At 62.9% G+C, this 20,152-nt stretch overlaps 1 protein-coding gene across 1 annotated transcript in view; it reads left to right on the top strand.

The window, feature by feature from the left end:
* Positions 1-20,152, top strand: part of EFCC1 (EF-hand and coiled-coil domain containing 1) — a 28,904-nt gene that overhangs the window by 4,430 nt on the left and 4,322 nt on the right. The window contains exons 2-6 of the mRNA XM_004692207.1: positions 7-148; positions 1,104-1,417; positions 18,048-18,181; positions 18,562-18,700; positions 19,722-19,887. Of these exons, the coding sequence (XP_004692264.1) occupies positions 7-148; positions 1,104-1,417; positions 18,048-18,181; positions 18,562-18,700; positions 19,722-19,887 (895 nt within the window). The remainder of the gene's footprint in view (positions 1-6; positions 149-1,103; positions 1,418-18,047; positions 18,182-18,561; positions 18,701-19,721; positions 19,888-20,152) is intronic.

Genomic DNA, 20,152 nt, shown 5'->3' with positions numbered 1-20,152 from the left:
CCGCACTCCCCGCACGCCGGGCCCGGACGGCGGCCCCGACGGCGAGCGCTGGGCGCAGCTGGAGGAGGAGAACAGCAGCCTGCGCGAGCTGGTGGAAGACCTGCGCGCAGCGCTGCAGAGCAGTGACGCGCGCTGCCTGGCGCTACAGGTGCGCACGGGCTGCGGGGCGGGCGCGGGGCGCGGTCCTCTGAGCGACAGGGTGACTGCAGAACTGAGCCAGGAAAGAGGGGAGAGAGGGCAGCGCCGCCCCACTTCTCACCCCACCCCACTCGCACCCACTCCAGCCCCCACTGCTGTTCTCAGCATCCATGCCACCAGCCACCCCGCTCCCGCGGAAGCCAGCCCCACCCAGAGAACCATCCCAAACGAACCCCACCCCCACCACGTGTCTGCTCTTTCTAGCAGGCAGTCAAACCTTCCATCCACAGTCAGCCATCCAAAGGGCATCAGCTCCCCCTGGTGCCCCGCCCCTGGCAGGTTTAGGGGGTGAGGTGTAGAGAGTTGTCCTTGCCTTTTAGGGGCTCCCTGCCTAAGGGGGTAGTTGAACAGTTCTTCCGACAATAATTCTGAGGGGCCTCCCTCAGGGCCAGGCCTGATACTCTGGTGCGAAACAGAAGTGTCGCTCTGCCCAGCACCCGCAGAGGGCCGGCTACTCTGGGACACTGAAAAGGAGGCACTGAGTGAGCTGTGGACCCAGCAACAAACACTTCTCCCGGTCTCCACTGTGCCCGGCCATATGCCAAGGGCCTGACGTGCCCTTTCGAGGTGCTCAGAAGCTCAGTCTGAGGATGGGGGAGCCAAGGGTAAAATGCTAGGAACGGACACAGGCAGAGAAGAGGGGTGCCATTTGGGAACCAAGCTCTGGTAATGAGCAAAGGGCACCATGTGGCCTCTGTGCCTGACTCCTGCACCCCTTTATAAAAGTGGGGCCAGTAGCATTCCTGCCTCACACTTCCGATGAGAAGTACGCGTTCAGACACACCTGGAACCCGCAAGCAGTGTGAGACAAACGTGCACCCTCTGCTCACAAGGGAGGTGCCCGGGTGATGGTCAGGTCAGGCGCAGGGCGCTCACCGCCTTTTCCTGCTGCCCTGTGCCCGCAGGTCGGCCTCTGGAAGAGCCAGGCAGGCGCCCCGGAGGTGGAGGCCGAGCGCCCTGAGCCCGAGGCCGCCCCGGGCAGTGAGCCCGAGGCCGTGGAGCGGGAGCTGCGACAGGCCCGGAACGCCCTGGAAGCGGCCGAGGCCCGCGCAGGGAGGCTGCGCCAGGGCCAGGCAGAGGTCCGGCGACGCGCAGAGGAGGCCCGGCAGGCGGTCCTGCACAGTCTGGGCAGGGTGCGCGAGCTCGAGGCGCTGGCGGGCCAGGTGCCTGGCCTGCAGCACTGGGTGCAGCAGCTGGAGGGCGAGCTGCAGCGCTACAGGTGAGTGGGCGCGCAGAGCTGCGTGGGGGCGGCCCGGTGTCCCGCCAAGTCCTGTTCCCCCGAAGCTCACGTCTGCATTCCCTCCCTCTGGTCCTTGCTATCTCCGCCTTGTTTCTGTGCACAGTCACGAGTTCCTTCATGCGTAGGCCCAGTCTTCTCTACTTCAGTCAGTCTTTCACTCCATGGCTGACTCTCCGTCCATCCACCCCCCAGAGTACCCACCCCCACCCTCCGTCCTTCCACCCACCCACAGTAGTTCCACTCACTCGTTCACGGTTGCAACAGGATATGTTATTCTTTGACAGTAATAATGGGACTAGCTAATGGTTCCTGGGCACTTCATGGGCCTGGCTCTGAGCTAAGCACTTTATGTGACTAACTGAACCCTTGCAACAGCCCGGGGAGGTAGGTGCCCCACTCTACAGGTGAGGAAACAGAGTACACCGAGCCCTCGCACCAGCTCCCCCGGACAGGCTCCCATCCTGTCAGGGCTTCTGACTGACCCGCAACCTGGCCCAGGCACTGTCCCTCTCTGTGGGACTGGCGGTGAAGCAGGAGGGCCTGCTTCACCAGAGGCTCAGGAAACAGCCCGCCTCCCTCTGCGCCATAAGGCCCTCCCGCCTGCCTTTCCCACTTACCGAGCACGACCCTGACCCTGCAGGGCCAGGGCAGCACCCCGCAGCACCAGGATGTGACGGTGAGCAGGCCAGCGGAAATCCTGCTCTGCGCAGCCTCCAGAGCATGTTCGAGCACCACACGAACAGACGTGTGTCGCAGGCCTCCGGGGCAGGGGTCCGCCTGGCTTGCTGCAGCTCAGCCCGTACCTGGCAGAGTGACATTAGAGTGAAGAGCTAGGATGGGGTGTTACCTGGCAAGAGGGACCAAGGAGGGGTGTGGGTGAGCATTTGGGAAAACGGGAACACGGAAAGCCCCGAGGCAGGCAGAGGCTGGCCGTGCAGGGGCTGGGAGGACTTTAGTTTCCCCTCAAGCAAGCATGTAGCCATGGAAAAGTTTTAAAGGAGGTGATGAGCAGATGCACATTTCAAAAAATATGTTACTCCAGCTTTGTCACGGTTGTGACAGCGGTGGGGTACGGAGGCCATCAGGAGGGAGTAGCCGGGAGCAAGGCTTTGTCGCCCGCTGGCCTGACCGGCAGGTGGGCCAGCCAGGCTGGGGGTGGGGCTAGGAGGTGGCTTTGACCCAGCTGCTCTGACGGGGGGACTCTGCCTGGACTTCTGAGGGACTCGTGGCTGGCTGGGCGATGTGAAGGCAGAATGGTGGAGGGAGGGCACGCTGGGGAGCCCCACTCTGGGCCAGCCTGGCCCGAGTGTTTGGATAGCCACTTCCTGTTTGCATAGCTGATCAGCGAAGAGCAGAGCTGGCTGGCCTGAGGCTGCGTCCGGCCTTGGAACTTTCTCCACGAGGAGGAACAGTAGGCTCATCACTGTTTTGCCCTAAACGAACTGTCCTTTAGAGCGTAACTGTAGGAACCACCACCACCACGGGCCAGCCCCTCACAGGAGAAGAGGTGGTTTGCCCCCATGGCACCACGCGCCCCCCGGCCCCGCCGACTGCACAGCAGAGCCTCAGTCCCTTTTCATAGACTGTCGGAGCCGAGGCTCTGAGGTGCTGTACCCAGGCCGCACAGACAGAGGCGGGAAAGTAAGGTCACCTCCCCCCATACCTGATTCTTTCTCTTTCCAGTCTAGCTTTTTTGGGGTGACTCATGGTTACAAGATGGCTGCTGCCCCTCCAGGCCTTGCGTCTGCTATTACAGGCCAAGAAAGATGGGCAACGTTGGCGGTGGGAGGGTGTTCTTCTAGACAGTCAGACGAGACGATGCCTCCGCAACCCTCCCTTCCAGGGTGCCGGACTAGTACCCCACTCCGGGCCCAGAACCCTATCAGGCAGCAGCCCCTGTGGTCTGCTCGTGGTGTGGCCCGCTGCGTCACGGTGCTCCTGGGGAGGCCAGGGGGGGCAGGTGTTGCAGTGGGGCCGCTGCAGGTATGAGGCGCTGCCCAGACAGTGAGCGGGAAGGCGGCGGCTGCCCCGTCGCCGGGCCGGTGCAGTGGGCACTGGGAGCAGCCTCCTCTGCCCCTCCTCTGTGGCCCGTGTGCGGCTTTCGAGACTGACTTGCCCCGAAGCTCTCCCTCTTTGAGAGAAAAGGATCGGACAGACGGCACGGGACAGGACCGGGTCAGCTCCGGAGCCCTCCACCCGCTGACAGGGAAGATACCAGTACCTGCAGCTGGCAGTGGGGGAAACCAAGGCCAGAGAGGAAGCACCTTATGGTGGCACAGAGCAGCAAGGCAGGGGCCAGAGCCCAGCCGGGGCAGCCCAGGGCTGCACACAGGGCCGCTGAGGTAACAGGCACAAATCCTGGACTTCGCAGCCCCATTTCTAGGCCGGGAGCCAGGGGCCACCAGGGGCTGTCGCGTGACAAATGCCAGGGCTCAGATGTCTCTGTGTGGGCCCAGCCGCCTCCCTCAGCAAGGCCCTATTGGGCCTGTAGTCTAGAGGAACTGGGGGTGGAGAGAAGAGGCCCCACACCCCAAAGACTGGATGGAGCCCCATCACACCAGTCAGTGACATCACTCTGAACGCCCCCAGGTGCTCTGCAGATGTATGGGGGAGGGGCAATGACTGAATCCCTCACCCCAGAATGGCAGCTTGAAGCCATTTGGTTAGAATACACAACCCTGCTCCCACTTTCCCGGCACTGCCCCAGAAGCCAGCTCACTCTGGTCTCCTGATGGTGCTCTGGGGCGTAGCGTTCTTCCAGTGAGGAAGGGAGCCCCCCTCGGGAGGGGGCGTTCCTCTTGTCACAAGGCCAACACTTCACTGTTCAAGGGCTCCCCCGAGTGTCCCAGTTCCTAACCAGATGTCCTCCCAGCCTCACTGGACCGACTTGGAACCATGTCCAGCCCCAAGCCTGCCCGGGGTGAGGGCGGGGAGGATGGGACAGATGACTGAATGCTCAGATGGGCCAACCCCTAGTCACTACTCAGACATGGAGGACCTCCCTGAGACCCTAAGGGGTGCACACCAGGCGTAAGGCCCCACCCGCCCCCTCTCCGGTCTCTGACAGCCTACCTGCAGCAACCACAGGGCCGCGGGAGGAACCTCCTCAGACGTGGCATGGCTTGTCAGAGTCAGCTTCCCCGGGCTGCTCACCACTTAGGGGCGTGGTTTGGAGCACCTTGCCCCTTGCCACAGGGTAGTTCAGGTGCTTCAGACCTTGTGGGGAAGAAGGCAGAGAGGATCACTGCAGGTGGTCTCCTGCCCTAGCCTGCTGGCCCCCCAGAAAGCACCAGGCCTTGGCATTTCTTTGGCCCAGAACCCAGTACAGGGTTTGCAGTGAGGCGTGGCTGCCGACCTTCAAAATGTCTGGGGGCAAGGGGCATGGGCAAGCGTAGGCATGCCCTGCGCCGACCAGTGGCCTGATCTGGCTTTGGCGAGTGGTGCCCCGCGGGGATGGTGAGCGTGGCGGCCGGACGTCCTCAGCTCAGTGGAAGGTCCCTGGCGGTGTGGCATCTCTGGCTGTCTCTTGGGAACCACCCCCCCCAGGAGCAGCTGCACCTTCAAGCAGACCTGGGCAGACCCTGGCCAGACTGCTGGGCCAGGGCTAACTCACAGAGGAGACATAACCCAGCCCAGCTGGGCCAGCAGTCTGGCCCGAGCTTTGTTGGGGAGATGAAAAGGCCAGGAAGGAGGAGGGAACACACGGCCGAGGCCACGGGGGCCACCTCCTTTCTCCTGCCCACTGCAGTAGCCCAGCCGCCTCGCTGGCAAGGGCGGGAAGGAGGCTGAGTGGGGGCAGGGCGGGGGCCTGTGGCATCGTCTGGAGCTGGAGACGCAGGTCCACTCTCGGACTCCATTGTCCTCGAGAGCCGTGTGTGGGTGGGTGGTCGTGGTGGGAATCCGGCCTTTCTCCCAGGGACAATACCCAGGGGTCACAGAGAGACAAAGGCGTTGGGGTGCCGGGACCCCCCACCTGGACCCTGCGGGTGGGGCCCAGGCCCGGGCCTCACCCCCTGCCTTTCACACACTGAAGAGCACCGTCAGGGGCTCTCTGCTCCGCCTCTGGCTTGGGGGCCCTTTCCTGCCCATCGAGTGCGGTGTGAGGGGGGAGTGTGGCCCAGTGCAGTGTGTGGCTGTGGGGTGTGGCCTAGGGCCGTGACCCTCTGAGCCCCCAACTCCCTTTAACATGGGTCTGAGGAGAAAAAAACGACAATACCCATCTCGCGGGGGAACGGAAGCCTCAGAATGCACCAGAACAGCGCTGACGCAGGAGAGATGCTCGCGAACCTGGGGTCACGGGGCTGCCCGCTGTCTGTGAGGCCAGCAGTGGCCGAAGGGATGGGCTCCCCTAAGTGTGGGCAAGCAGAGGCAGGTGTGGCACCGGCTGGTGTGGGGCGCCTGGGGGCGCCACCATCTGAGGGGCGGCAAGGACGGGCTGGCGTCTGACACTGCAGATGTGGTGGCCGCGGGGGAGCAGGCGTGTGAAGGGCGGCGCGCCCTTGGCCCGGACTTACTGCGGGAGAGAGGAGGGGAAGGGAGTGGGGAGCAGCGAGGCGGGTGAGACGTGAAGACCGGGGGCAGAGAAGGGCCCAAACGGGCGCCGGGGCGTGTGCGCCGCAGAGATCCTCTGGCTGTGCGGGAGGACAGGTCCGGCATCGGTGGGGCAGGCCCGACCTCCAGCACCGAGCCTGGGCCTCCGGCACCTGGAGGCGGCCGGCCCTGCCGCCCTCCCTCCCCGGCGGGGGCTTCCACGGGCAGAAGCTTGGGGTCTGCAAGCTGAGACGTGCTTCTACTCTGGGTGCTGCCACCAAGCTGACAGTGAGGGCAGGAGCCAGCAAGGACTCACCTGGCGGGGGCGGGCGCGCAGATCGCTGGGTGGCCCCTGGCAGGAACAGAGCCCGCGACAGAACTGTGAACATGAGGGAACACGGGCGGGTGGCGAGCGGGGCTCAGCGGCATGGAAACCAGCACTCGACAGACAGGTCCTACAAAGGCCGCAGTGACCGTGACAACTACAGGGGCCTGAGCAGCCAGGCACCCTCCGGGCACCGGCTGGAGAAGGGCCTGGGGAGTGCGGCTCCCCTGCTGCTCTGGGCCCCGCCAGGCACAAGCACCCTGGGTCCCCACTGTGAAACTGCAGCCCGTCCACGGACTGCTGGCCACGCCAGACCCCCGCGCCCCCCCTGCGTTTCCGGGACGATTTCTCACCCGGCGCTGCCATGGTCACACACCATGGCCAGGCACAGCAGGGACAGTCAAGCCACGCTGTGCAAAGACAGCATCTGGCGAGCCCTAGGAAAATGTCCCTAGTAGATTTGTCAGGATGGCTTTCAGTGGCCTGAACACACTGGGGCTCAGGGTCCACTCCTAAGTGGAAGCCTGGGACTCGGGTCTTCTCAATGTCCCCTTGGCCGAGTGGCCTCCACAGCTGCAGTGCCAGAGCAGTCCCCGGGCTGGCTCTGGGGAGGGAGCGGGGCCTTTTCAGATGGACAGTGGAGGCACTAAGGGGTGTGGATAGGGGCGGGTGCTCCCACGCCTTAATCACATCTCCTGGAGGAGTCACCCGCCCTTGGCGCTGGCCAGTTGTTGGGGCGGATCCTGAGCCAGGCACTCGGGCCAGCCCAGGGCTGCAAGGGCGTGACCAGGAGCGCACAGGCCCGTGTGTCCTTTGGAGAGGCAGCCGGAGCCTGGCGCGGCTGGGACCGACCCAAGGCCGCCCAGTCGTCAGGCCACGGCCGAGAGGGCTCAGCCCCTGGGAGCCCGGGCTCGGGCTGGGGGAGCCCACAGCTCCCGCCCCTCAGGGGCAGCAGAGGGGTGCACTGAGGCCGCCCCAAGGCCCAGCCTCTCCGGCTCCAAGCAGGCAGGGCCCTGAGCATATGCGGTGGCCACAGGCGCTGAGGTACCAGCTCCCCGGGCAGGGGCAGCAGCGCAGGACCCAGGTGGCCGGAGGGGCTGCCACACTGGCCGCGACCCCCTGTCCACTTCCTCCAAATGCTGTGCGTTTTCTTTGGTGCCTTGACACGTCGGGGGAAGCCGCGGCTCCACCCGCGCACCCCCGTTTCCTCGCCTGGACACTGTGGTTAATTGTAATGCCGGCACCGCAGGGCATCAGGAACACTCAAACCGCCGGGCAGGCGCACCAGCGCCCAGGGCCGTCCCTGTTGCCCGCGGCCCTCACCCGGGCGGACTGTTTGTGTCTGCTCCACGCTCCGGGTGCCCCCAGCACCCGCCATGCCTCCCCACCACTGCTTGATCTCGCTCACTTGGCTCCACACTGCAAGGCGTGACCCAGGATTTAGAAGTTTTCGAATCTGGTGCGCCAACACTTTGCGGAGAAAGAGGCCGGGGGCAATGCTGCTCGGGCCAGCCAGTGACCGGGCCCGTCCAGGGTCACTGCGTGCGCGTGCGTGTGTATGTGTGCACGCACGGGTGAGGTGGGGGGGCTCCAGCGGGCCAGGACTGGGGTGCACAGTGCACCCAGCCCGTGGTCTGGGAGGGTGGGGGCAGAGTGGGGTGGGGGCTGCCCCCAGACAGGACGCAGGGCAGACACAAACAGCAAACATCCAGCCCAGGCGCTTCCCCTTGGGAGTGAAGACCCACAGGAGGAAGACCACAGCCGCAGCCCAGAAGCGGATGTCTGGGCGTCTGCGCCAGACGCTGGAGCTCTGGGCACCGCACTGTGCTTTTCCAGAAAGTCAGACGGCCTGACACGGCCGAGGGCCGCCCCGGTGCTGACCTGGGGGCTTGTGCTGACCCAATGAGGGTGGCCAAACAAAGGGCGGAGAGCCCAAAGGCCCCTTCCTCGCAACACCCTGGTCCTGCTCCCTCCACGTGTCCCCACCATGCTGCCCTGCCTCGCCTCAGCCCTGGGCAGGACTCCTTAACTCCTGTCTGGCCCACTGACCACAGAGAGGCCAAGCTCCTGGCAATGCTCATCTAACCTTGGGCTTCCCGGAGCCCTCAGATCAAACGCCAGCCTCTTCGCTGCATGCGGCCTGCCCGCCCCACCCCTGCAACCCTGACCCTCCCCTCCTGGAGCCCACCGCCGGCTCCCTCTAGCTCTGGCTGCCGGGCCTGCAGCAACCCGCTGCCAGCTCTCCTGCACCCCAGCCCAAGGCCCTGCCCCATCTGGTCTAGTGATCTGTGATGCAGGGAGGCCCCCACCCCAGCGGCTCCACGAGGTCAGGGTCATCCTGCTGCCAAGTACAGGGTCCCAGTACCCATACCCGGCTGGCCAGCAGCTCATCTGCTGGGCAGACTAACAGAAAATGAGCAGCTCCGGCCCAAGAGGCCATGGAGGTCACTCGCTGCACCCTGACCGATGGGCATCCGCTGCCCGACTCCACACCGTCCAGTATGGCCGTGGCCCGGGCTGGGGCGACCAGCGAGAGCGCCCCGGGCTGCGAGGACCCCGACTGCCCCACGCCCCCAGTCCGTGGTTTATTTTCATCTCTTCCTCCGACACCCCTCTCTCTGCTCGTCTTCCTACTGTTGTTCTCTTGTTTTCACACACGAGTCTCTGCTTCCTGAGAGGCTTCGCTCAGGAAGCACCACCAGCAAAGGAAGTGTGTGTGCACGCCCCAGGCTCAGCAATGCTCAGTCTGCCCCCCACCCCCGCACCCCCCTGGGCCTGCTCGGGTCCTGTCAGACCTGCAGCTTCCCAAAGCTTGCCGAGTGTCTCGGAGGGGAGAAAGCAAAGGCCGGTGACATTTTCCGTCCATTCTAGAAAAAGCTGAGCCCTGGGGAGGGTGGGAGGGGCGGGGTGGGGAGGGTCTTCTGGTGTGTTGCCTCGAAGTGCTGCTGGTCCCAGTCCGGCGGCTCAGACCCTGATGGGCAGCTGCCCTGAGGCCCGCTCACATAGCTGAAGCTGCAGCAGCTGCCCTGAAGTACACATTCTCCTGGACAATCTGGGTGAGCTGGGCTGAGCCATCTGAAAGGACTTACAGTGCGGCTGAAGCCGCCCTGAAAAAGACGAGGCTTCATCTGCGGACAGGACCTGGACCCTTTTCCCTCCTCAGCGGAGTTCAGACTTGCAGAGCCAGCGCCCAATCACAACCGCCGCCCTTGGGTGGCCCAGCCACAGACACAGCCGGGTGCCCGCTGGCCCAGCTCCGGCTGGACCTGACGCACCCAGGGCAGAGGCGGGAGGGCAGCAGCCGGCAGGATGCAGCCAGACCCAGTGTCTGCGCCGCCGGCCCCAAAGCACTACGCCAAGGGCTTCATGGGCACAGCCCCGCTGACCCCTAAGCGACACTGGGATACAACTTTAGGCTGCCCAGACAGAAACCCCGGCTGAGGAGGCCACAGGAGACAACGATGACCCACGCCCGTCCAGCGAGAGCGGGTTCTCGCTCAGTGACACAAGGCTAGTGCCCACCTTCCTGCTGTCTTCCCCTGCATGTCACCTGGCCTGCTGGGGTGGGGCCCACAGTCACAGACAGCCGCCAGGGCCTCAGGCATGCACATCCAGTGCCAGAAAAGTAACTTCCTCCTTCAACTTCCCTTCCCCCGAGGCACTTCTGGCAGACACCCTCACCTCTGTGGCCAAGATTACACCCCACGCCTTGTTCCTCCGCCAGCCCTGTAGAAGGGAAGCGTCACGACCAGCTCAGACCGCTTCAGCCTCCCCAGAAGAGCAGCCCTGGTGCCGGAAAGCACAATGAGGCCGGCTGGGCACGGGGCGGGCGAGGCCGGGGCCGGCGGGCAGCTGCGTCTAGTTTCCATGCAGCCGTAATCAATTACACAAACACCACCCACTTGTGATCTCACAGCGCTGTAGGCCGCAGCCCTGGGGTCTCATAAGGCTGAAATCGGAGTGTCCTTGGCCGAGTCCGCGTGAGGACTCGGTTCCTGGCTCAGCTGGGAATTGGGTTTCTTGTGGTTGCGGTCCCGAGGCCCCCTCTCCCTGATGGCCGCCGGCCCAGGGTCACTCCTGGCATTCTCTTCATCTCCCAGCAAGGCCCCTGACGCTCAGGGCTCCCCGACTTCCTCCTCTGTACCCACTGAGAAGGGATGCGGCTCTTCTGGGGGCCCCTGCAACCCCAGGGGGTATGCTGCCAGCTCACGGTCGGCTGCGGCAGATGACAGACGCCACCCCAGGTGACACCTCTTCACGTGAACAGGTTGCAGGAATTAGGATGTGGAATCCTGGGGGTTGTTCCTGGAAACTGCGCCCACCCCAGCCGGGTCCATGGTGCCCAGCATGGGAAAGTAAAGTTCCGGTGGGTGAATCATTTGCTGTAGCTGGCACCAGCCAGGAGTTTGTGGTTGCAAAGAGATACCACACTGGCTCACTGCAACGGGAAAGGAGCAGGTGGCGGGGCACCCCAGGGTGACAGGGCACCCTGGAAGCGACAGAACCAGCGGGCAGAGTGCAAGGCCGCTCGGGCAGGAAGCACGGGAGGGCAGACGCGGCTGGCACGGCGCTCTGGTAGGCCCCCGCCACTCTGCTGCTGCCTCAGGCCCTTCGCCTGCAGCTCATGTGTGTCCCGGAGACGGCCGGCCCCTCCCCACTTACCCAGATGGCCGCTGTCCTGGCCAGTCACGAGCATCCCTGCGGCCCTTACAATCGTCCCTGCACCCCAGTCAGATGTCGGCTTCGTCCTTTCACCTCAGAGTTCTCAGCAAAATCCAGAAGGTGCCGATGGCTCTAGGGGTAAAAGTAATAACCTCAGTTCAGCACAGCGATTAAATGCCTGCTCCCCCAGCCCCCCCAAAGGCCCTCCCTGCCGGTGCAGCACTGTGAAGCTGTCCGCAGCCACTGCAGTGAGTTCGCTCCCCAGCAGGGAGCTGACCCACGTGGCGGGCAGACCTCTCCCGGCCCGCCCGCTGCTGCCCTCAGCAGTGGATTGCAGTGGATCCGCCTGTTCTGCTCCCCGTGCTGCCTCTGGTGAACCCTCTCACACCCCGCACCTCTGGCCTGTAACCCAGTTCTTGCAGGCATAAATAAATAAGCCATTAAAAAAAAAATAAACACATTTCCCCTAGAATAAACTTGGGGACAAAAGCCATCAGTTCACGTGGGGTGTGGGGGGCAGCAAACGAATACCCAGAGGTCCCATGTCTATTTTTGTGTAATAGGCTATGGCTTTTACAACTTTTAAATGGTCGGGGAAACTCAAAGCAGTATTTCCTGACACACACACACTTCTTGAAATTCAGATCTGTGCTATAAACTTTCCTTGGAACATGGCCAAGTTCATTTGTTTGTATCTCATCTAGTTGCTTCCGCCAGTCACTGCAGTGCTAAATGAGACCTTGTGGGCTGCAAAGCCTGCAACTTTGCTCTAGTCCTCAGAGAAGGTTCCCCAACCCGCCTGGAACAGCACCACCCTGGGACCGCCGTGCTGCGTGCTCAGTGGATCTTCTCACTTTTCTTATTTTTTTAAAGATGTATTTATTTCTGCATACAGAACTGAGGTACAGGCCAGAGATGCAGGGGCAGTGAGAGGCTTCACCAGAGACAGAGCGGGGAGCAGAACAGGCAGATTGATGAAGTCCATGCTGAGGGGAGCAGCGGGCAGGTCAGGAGAGGTCTGCCGCGCCATGTGGTCTCCTCCGGGGCAGGCGGGGATCGAACTCATGAGGAAGTGGCTTTAGCTTCTCAGTGCTGTGCTTTAACCCGCTGCGCCACCAGGGAGGGCCGGATCTTCTCACTTTTCATTCCGTCGAGGCGACAGATCCCAGCTGATTTCTGTGTGTCCTCCGCTGGTGCGTGACCTCCAAAACACGCTGCTGACCTCCTGTTCGGTAACTGGCACGGTGGCCTGTCTCCCGCGGCCGCGGCGTCTCCTGCTGGGCATTTCGGGTGCGTGTGCCGAGTGCCAGCCACTCCCAGAGGTGACCCCTGGCTGCCCACCTCCTCCCTCTCCCCAGATGACACCGATGCGCAGACCAGTGTGCTAGTGCCCAGGATGGACCCAGTGGGAACTGCCTGCCGGTCCTGGGAGGCTCGTGCCCAAGTCGGCCACGGGATCCCAGCAGCCTGGGTGTCCTCTGAAGACGTCAGGTGACAGCTGCTACGGTAACTCTACCCATCCCATGACGGCCTTTAATAACCCAGGCTGCCCTTCCGGGGCCTGCGGACAGCTGACCCTTCTCCAGGGCAGGTACCGGCCTTTACTCCCAGGGCTGGAGGAGCCGAGCAGACCACTCACCCGCGTTCATCCCCATGGCTTCGCCACCAGCTGGTGAGGACTCGTGGGACCCCGTTTGTGACATATTTTATGTTTATTCGCCTGACAGACTCAAGTTCTAGGTTCAAATAATTGTAGTATGAGTGAGCCTGGCACCCCATGAGTGTGTTAGTGAATTGTAACATCGAATTGAATAGGAAGTACTGGCTTCTGAATGAGAACTCGGGCCAAACAACTGTGAACCACCAGATTGACTTGAAACAAACCTTCAGGCCAGTGCTGTCCAGCAGCAACGCCTGATGCTGGACATGGCCGGTGCACGCACCGTCCGCCCGGCGGCGACTAAGCGCTCGAAATGTGGCTCGCAGTGAGGCACTACCTTTTGCCTTTTTTCATTTTGATTAATTTAAGTAGCCACAAGTGACCAGTGGCTGCCATCTTAGAGCAAAAAGGTCAGCAGAAATGAGACAGTCCAGCGCGGTAGACACCATACCCGGCAGCTGCCCACCCCTCTGCATCACAGAGGGGTCTGTCCACTGAAGACCTTGAGCCAGGAGCCAGGAGCTGCCAGGCCTGGAGGAAGAGGGGACAAATAACATCTGGCCCTTTCAGATTGCGTAAGCCGCCGGGCTGGTGGCCAGATGCGGCCACTGGCCTTCGGCAGGAGGAAGACATCAGAGGTTCACTCGGCGCTCTGCGGCGCTCTGGGCGGTGAGCAGATGTGGCCAGCTGGGGGGGGACGCCCAGCCGCACACAGGGCTTAGCCTGTCCAGAAGCGAGTGGATGGAGGGAGGGTCCCGAGCAGCCACGGCGGGCAGGCATCTGTGCAGGCCTCGGCGGCCGTCCGTGACCCCTGAGGTGGCCTTCTCAAGTCCTGTTTGGAGCTGATAAATCTCTAGCTTGCTCTAACACTGCTAACCTCCTTCCCTAGCGGAGAAAGGGCAGCCTTGCCATCAGCGGAGGCAGGCAGAGGATACGACGGAGCTAGACCCAACTGACTTTTGGTGGTCATCACTTTAGATACTCTACTGGTTTCTTTCTATTTATTGTAAGAGATTCTGGCTCTTTCAGTGTTGGTGACACTCTTTCCCTGTAGGAAGTCTGTGTGAGTAAACAACTGGACCAGTGACCCAACATGCCTTCACCGGGAAGGTTCCATTACCCTCCCACTGAAGGGTCCGCTCCTTCGCAAGGCGGGCGGGGGGACGGCCTCGACCCCCATGACAAAGCCGCCGGGAACGGGAACGTGCTGGAGCGGGCCTCGACCTGGGTGCCGCGGCTGCAAGGCCGATGCTTGCCGGGGCAATCCGAGAACAGAGGTGGCAGGAGGTTGGGGAGCCCCTGGGCTCTGGCCCTGCCCCAACCTGAGCCTTCTCCCTCACCCCAGCTACTGCCAGCTGTATCATTCATTCATCCCTATAAGCTTTGGGTCCGAGAAAATCCTAACAGAACCTTTCATAAACCAGGGGACCCACTGCTGAAGCGGAGGACTTGCGGCCAGGCAATATTCCAGGCGCACCTCCTCTTAGCTTGAACCATGTAAATTGTCCTTTACAGGTCAAAGCTGTCAAAACCCGCAGTTCCCCTTGGTTCGACCTAATATATGCAAGCCACTGGCCACCATCGAAAAGACAAACTAGGGAGGGACTGAGCAAGGTCGGTGAAGCTGGGAGTGGGACCATGGCACGTCCAGCTTCTGGGTGGTGGCCCCCCACCATGCCTGTGCCTTAATCTTTGCCTCCTCTGAGAGACATCAGCCTCCTAAGTCCAGGGAGTGAGCGTCACACATAACAGAACACACAGGCCCCAGCCGGGAGGAAGGGGGCCCAGCGGGGCCTTTCTCAGCCCCTTCCTGCCCGCCCTGGACGCTCGGCTCCGCCCCACCGCCTCCAGTCCCCAGAGGGCTGCTGCCTTTCTCCTCTGCTCAGGTCTCCCACTCTGCTCGGCGCCTGCCCTCCAGGACGCCATCCTGCTGCTGACCCTGCGGGCGCATCCCTGTGAGAGCCAGGCCGTGAGGCCTGCGGAAAGGCAAGGGTGCACTCTGCTCCTGCTTCCTGGCCTGTTCCCCCCAGCGGTCGGTCTGCGGAGGGCAGGGGGGCACTCCTCCTCCCCTCCCTCTTCCCTCCGACCTGCACAGACCCAGGCCTGGGGGCGCACAGGCACACTACAGCCCTTTGCCAAGTGCTGGCGCAGCAGGGCTGAGGCTGTGGGCCCCAGGTGGCCCAGCCCAATGACCATCTTGGGTGGCCGAGGGCGCTGGCACCTTCCTCAAAGGGAAGCAGGAGCGGGGGAGGGAGCCAGGGTGACGGCCAGTGGGACACCCGGTGCCCAGGCAGCAGTACGCGGGAAGCTGTGAGGAAGCGGCAGGCGGGCACTCGTGGAGGAGGCCAACTTCAAGTCGTGGGCGCTGGAGCCAGCGCACTGTGGCCTCCCAGAGAGGGGGCGGGCGCCAGGGCACGTGGCACGCGGCAGACAGGAGCGCTGAGGAGGACGAGCGTGCGCTCTGGTGAGGGGTGTCCCTTCAATGCCCTCTGTGGGCCAAACGAGACAACTGGCCGTTCATGCCGCAGGCGCGGTGCCGAGGACGAGGCAGGACGAGGCCGGACGAGGCCGGATGAGGCCGTCAAGGCGAAGCTTTCAAGGAGCCAGGCTGTAAACAGACAGGGTGTAGCACAGGGAAGCCATCTGGCGGGAAGCTTCATTTTTGTTTTAAGGTTGAGCTGTTCCAGCCTGCTTGTGTGATAACGGGATGACACTGGAGAGCCAGCTGACAGAGCAGTGGAGGGCACACCCCAGGGCCCCCTGGGGAGCGGCTGTTTCTCTGCAGCCACGCTTCATTTCTTGGAAAATTCCAAAGAGTGTCCTCATCTGTCCAGCTCGCCAAGCTGTTCTTGGTGACTTCCTCTTCCCCACTTCACGCCGAGTGGCCTGGAGTCACCTAATGAGCACAGCAGCTGGGCGGACCCCCCCCCACTTGCTTCCCAGCTTTCCTTCTGCCTGGCGGGGCCCCAGAGAGGCGGCCGGAGGCGGCGAGTGCAAACCCGGCTCCCCCACATCCGAGGCCGAGCATGTCACTGGGCTTGCCGGGCTGCCATTTCCTCACCTGCAAAAGGGTCCAGGACTGTGGTCAGGAAAACAGTCCAGTCCTGAGGACGGTGCCTGGCACCCAGTCGGCACTCCGAAAGGCGCAGTGTCACTGTGGCTGACGCAGGAAGCCCCCTTCGAGCAGGCTGGCTCCAGGAGCTGGGGGGCCGGGGACCCGGACACTGGGCCGGCAACTTAAGAATCGTCCCTCCATTTCATTTGCTTGTTAAAACCCTTACGTAGCTGGGGGTTCAAAAGGAAGTTTCACATATTGGGAAGATCTAGACACTGTCTTGCTGAACTCTATTCACAGTTCCACCCTGAAGCCTCTACCTGCTTGCACACCTCCTCTGCCGGCGCCACCCCTGCAGCCCCCCACCCCAGTCTCAGCAGCCCTGTGAGGAAGTTTCTCTCGCCGTGGGTTCAAACAGCCTTCTGTGACTCTCCTCTCCGCTCTCCCCACCCCCTTACAGCTCAAGCACCCTGCGGGGCCACACAACAGGCTCAGGTGTGGCAGTGGGGGGCCTTGCAGCTGTGCCTGCGCCTCCTCGGGCTGCTCTCCGAGCCTCAGGCGTGGAGCGAGCCCGCTGCCCCCTCCCCGGCTGGGCTCACCTCCGCAGCTTGCTCTGCTCGCCACAGACCTTCATCAGTCATAGCTGCTGGCTCCTACGACACAGAGGTCTGGGGTCAGCCGCGGCAGAGCAACTCAGTATGTTCCAACGGACCCCACTCCTACCGCCATGACTTTGAGGCTCTCTACACAGCCACCAGCACCCCAAGGCCCTCAAGAGGCACGAATGGCCCCCACAGCCTGCACCTCGCCCCCTAGCCGCACGCACCTACCCACCCAGCAGACAGGAGCCTGTTTCCCAGAGAGCCCAGCAGACAGCCCGCTGCCTCCCAGTGGCTGCTGGGCAGCCAGGGGCCGGCCATGGTGGTCAGGGTGGGGTTATGCTGCCTAACAAGGGGAGGAGCCACAGCTCCCACCTGCTCTGAGTCCGAAAGCTGCCCGTGGCAAGGTCAGCTGGGCCTGTGAGCTGCCTGTAGGCGCTGGGGAAGCCGTGGCCCATGGGAAGGCAGCGCTGACGCACCAGAGGGCGATGTTGTTCCCGGGGCAACCCCGCAACCCCGCGTTGCTCCAGCGCAGGCAGCTGGTGCATGCTGAGCCCACCTGGCAAGCCCTGGGTGCCCACCTCTGCTCCCTCTCATGGTGCTTCAGCTCTGGCCAGCCTCGCTGGGACGGCCAAGCTCCCGCTCGAGCTCACAGCTTCCTGGCTCTTCTGCCTGCCTACGAGCTGAGCACCGGGACCCACACAGAGATCATGGGCTCCTGTGGCCACCTGCAAGATGGGGTGTGAGCCCCACTGCCAGTTCCTGACCAACCACATCAGGCTTGGAACCAAGGATCCCAATTCGTCCAAGCCCCCACTAGGTACTCCTGGGTGCTTCTGGCTTCCACTCTTGTAGTAGGTCTGTGCAGGCCCAAGAGCTGCCCAGTGACTCCAAACAGGGTCTCTGAGCTGGGTCTTGTTGCCACTAATACTTGATTTGCGTAAATGCACTGTCCCTTCTCTCAAGCTTCACAGTTTCACCATGCAGATCATTCACAATGAATTGTTAGATCCATCTGACTACCAGGAAGAGGTTGAGTAACTGAAGATGCTGAAGAGACGGGTGAAGGTCAAATGTTGTAAAATAAAGGGGTGAAAACTCGTTTAGGAAGTGGCTGGTTCCTTAATGAACATGTTCATGTTATGATGGAGTTCTTTTTCTTTTTCCCCTGACCTTGTGACTTGAGAAATATGGAAAATGAATATTTAAAATGTGAGAACCTTGAAATATCAAGAAGACTGATTCATGGCAGGTTCTTCAAAGCCTGAAAAGAGATGCTTCAATGAAAAGCTTTTAAGGGCAAGAATGGCCTTTGTGATTAAAGTAGCTGCGATAATGAACAGGAATGTCCAGGGCTGGGGGCTCCGAGGCCGCTCGCTCGGCTGAAAGCAGCCAGGTCTCAGCCACTTCCCCACAGCGCCAGATGGCTACCCCGGGCAAACACCACGATCTCCCCGACAGCGCTGAAGGCAGGGAGGTGGGCATTTCCTTCCCGGGGCCTCAAAACCTGCCCTTCGTCCACCGTCACCTGGCGGAAGCTGGATGACAAGTCAGCCCTGGCTACACGTCCCCTGCATCACGGGGCTGACTGCTGCGGAGTCACTGGGTGGAGAGTCACTAGGGCCGTCACAGACAGCCCAGGGCCTTCTTGAGGCGCACCAGAGACAGCGTATTTGCAGAGAAATTGGGGGGGGGGGGAGGCGGGGAGATGATCCTGCAGAAAATTGGCCGAGGCGTCTCCTCTCTCTCAGTGCCCATGTCCTTCTCCCTGCCCACAGGTCAGGGGGCACCCAGCTCCCAACCCTACCACGAGCCAGCCCAGACGCCAAGAGCGATGAGCCTGTGGACAGCGGGCCCAGAGGCCCAGAGGCCCCTCCGGACTGCAGCTCCGGGAGCAGATTCTTTGATGAAGGTTGGTCCCCAGCATGCTCAGACTTGCGCCCAGGTCTCCAGTGGGTGTGACTGTGGCCAGTCTGCCCAGTGCTACCATTCTGCCTCAAGCAGAGTCCCAACTTGCTGAGACGGGGCTTCCAAGCCCACAGGGACGGTCTTTTCCAAGCCTAAAAACACAGCAGCGGGGGAAGGAGGCTTCTTTCTCCAGTGTCCCTGTGTACAGTCCTGGGGCGGGGGGCGCCGATGGGCCAGTCACAGGAAGGGACCTCACAGCCTTCGTGGCTGCACCTTATGGAGCATGGGGTTGGGGGGCAGCGGTGGGGAGCAGGGGGAGCCCCCCTTCCCCCTGGGGACTGATGCCTGGGACCCCATATGCCCATCGCCCTGTTTCTGCGGCAGTGGACGGGCAGCTGTTCCGCTCCGTGGAGGGCCAGGCCGCCTCTGACGAGGAGCAGGAGGAGGAGGAGAAGTGGCGCGAGGGGCAGGGGCCGCCCGAGGTCCGGACACTGCTGGCCCGCCTCTCCAGCCTCGACAGTGGGTAAGTGAGGGGACACGAGTCCTGTCCTCGCTGGCCCTGGGCACTGTGACAGAGCGTGACCTTGGAAGGCAGCGAATGGTTCCAGTCCGGGCACCTCTGCCCCCATCCGGCAGGGAGGTGGGAGAGGCCCCCAGCTCGGCAGAAAGGCCTGCGGGGGCTGCCTCGCTCCTCCCGGGCCTGGGCACTGTCCCCGACAGGCCCCTGCTCCGTGACTGCGGGCACGCCAGGCACCCGCCTCACCCTGTGCTGTGCGACAAACGCTGTCGGCAGCGCCGGTCTGGCCTGGGGCCGGGCTGGCGCTTTCTGGCCGCTGAGCTCGGTGAAACCTCAGAACCACCGGGAGAGGGGAGCAGGACTGGCCGGGACACGGGGCGGGGCGGGGCGCCTAAGACTGGCTGCTGGCTTCTCGGCCTCGTCTTCCCGCCTCTAAAAGAAGCCGCCTGTCAGCGGCGGCCTGTGGCCAAAGACCCCAGGGGGCCGCGCTCTGGGGGCGCCGTGACTCCCCAGTTGGACTGCCGGTGATTCTCCGGGGTGGCTGTCCGCACTGACTCTACGTCAGCATTTCACGTAGGAGCGCCGGTGTGGTGAAGTGCGATACCAGCCCAGGGCACTGGGAGACAGAGACAGACAGACAGCAGCCCTCTCTGGGCCCCGGGCCAGCACGCCAGCCAAACATGAGGAAGGGGAAGGGGCAGAGGAAGCCTCACAGGGAGATGCCCCCCGCCCCTCCAAGGCGGCTCTGGGGTTGCACTCCAAGCAGGGGCCTGGAGGAAATGAGGGAAGAGCATTCCCGAGAGCTGGAGTAGCAAGTACAAAGGCCCTGAGGGACGTGGGGGCACGGGGAGGCCTCTGAAGCTGGAGCAGGGTGAGTGGAGGCGAGTGGGGTGCAGATGAGGCGAGGCCTCTGGCTTCTCCCCTGAGAGGGTGCAGCGGGGGCGGAGTGTGGGGTGCAGGCCCACTGGGGGGCTGGGGCCCACGCCGGCAGCGGTTCCCGCCTGCTGCCACTCTCCTTTCGCCGCAGGTGCGACGACCAGACGGCCAAGAAGCTCATGACTTACTTCGGCCACTGTGGCGGGGCCGGCCACGCTCGGGCACCGGGCGGGCTGGAGGCCCGCATCGCCGCGCTGGTGGAGGGACTGGAGAGCCGGGCCCCCACAGGGAAGACCGCGGGGCCGCCCGAGGAGCAGGTCAGCTGAGCCCCAGAGGTGGAGGACTAGGGCCACCCTAGGGTCCTTGCGAGCTGGGAGGGCGCCGAGGCACCTCAGCCAAGTCCTGTGTGCGTTCAGAAGTGAGTAAACCAAGGCTCGGCCACGCGACTTCCTCTGCTGGAGAGTATTTTGGTTGTAAGTTAAAGGGTCCATCCCAGATCAGCCTGAGTGCAAACAGGCAGTCTCAGGACATGGAGTTGGGAAGAGCAGCTGAGACGAGCTTCAGGCATGGCTGGTCCAGGCG

Source organism: Condylura cristata, unplaced genomic scaffold (genome assembly GCF_000260355.1).
Source record: "Condylura cristata isolate star-nosed mole 26May11 unplaced genomic scaffold, ConCri1.0 scaffold00033, whole genome shotgun sequence".
Taxonomy (NCBI): Eukaryota; Metazoa; Chordata; class Mammalia; order Eulipotyphla; family Talpidae; genus Condylura; species Condylura cristata.
The sequence above is the reverse complement of the archived record's forward strand: the minus strand, read 5'-3'. Positions and strand labels throughout refer to the sequence as shown.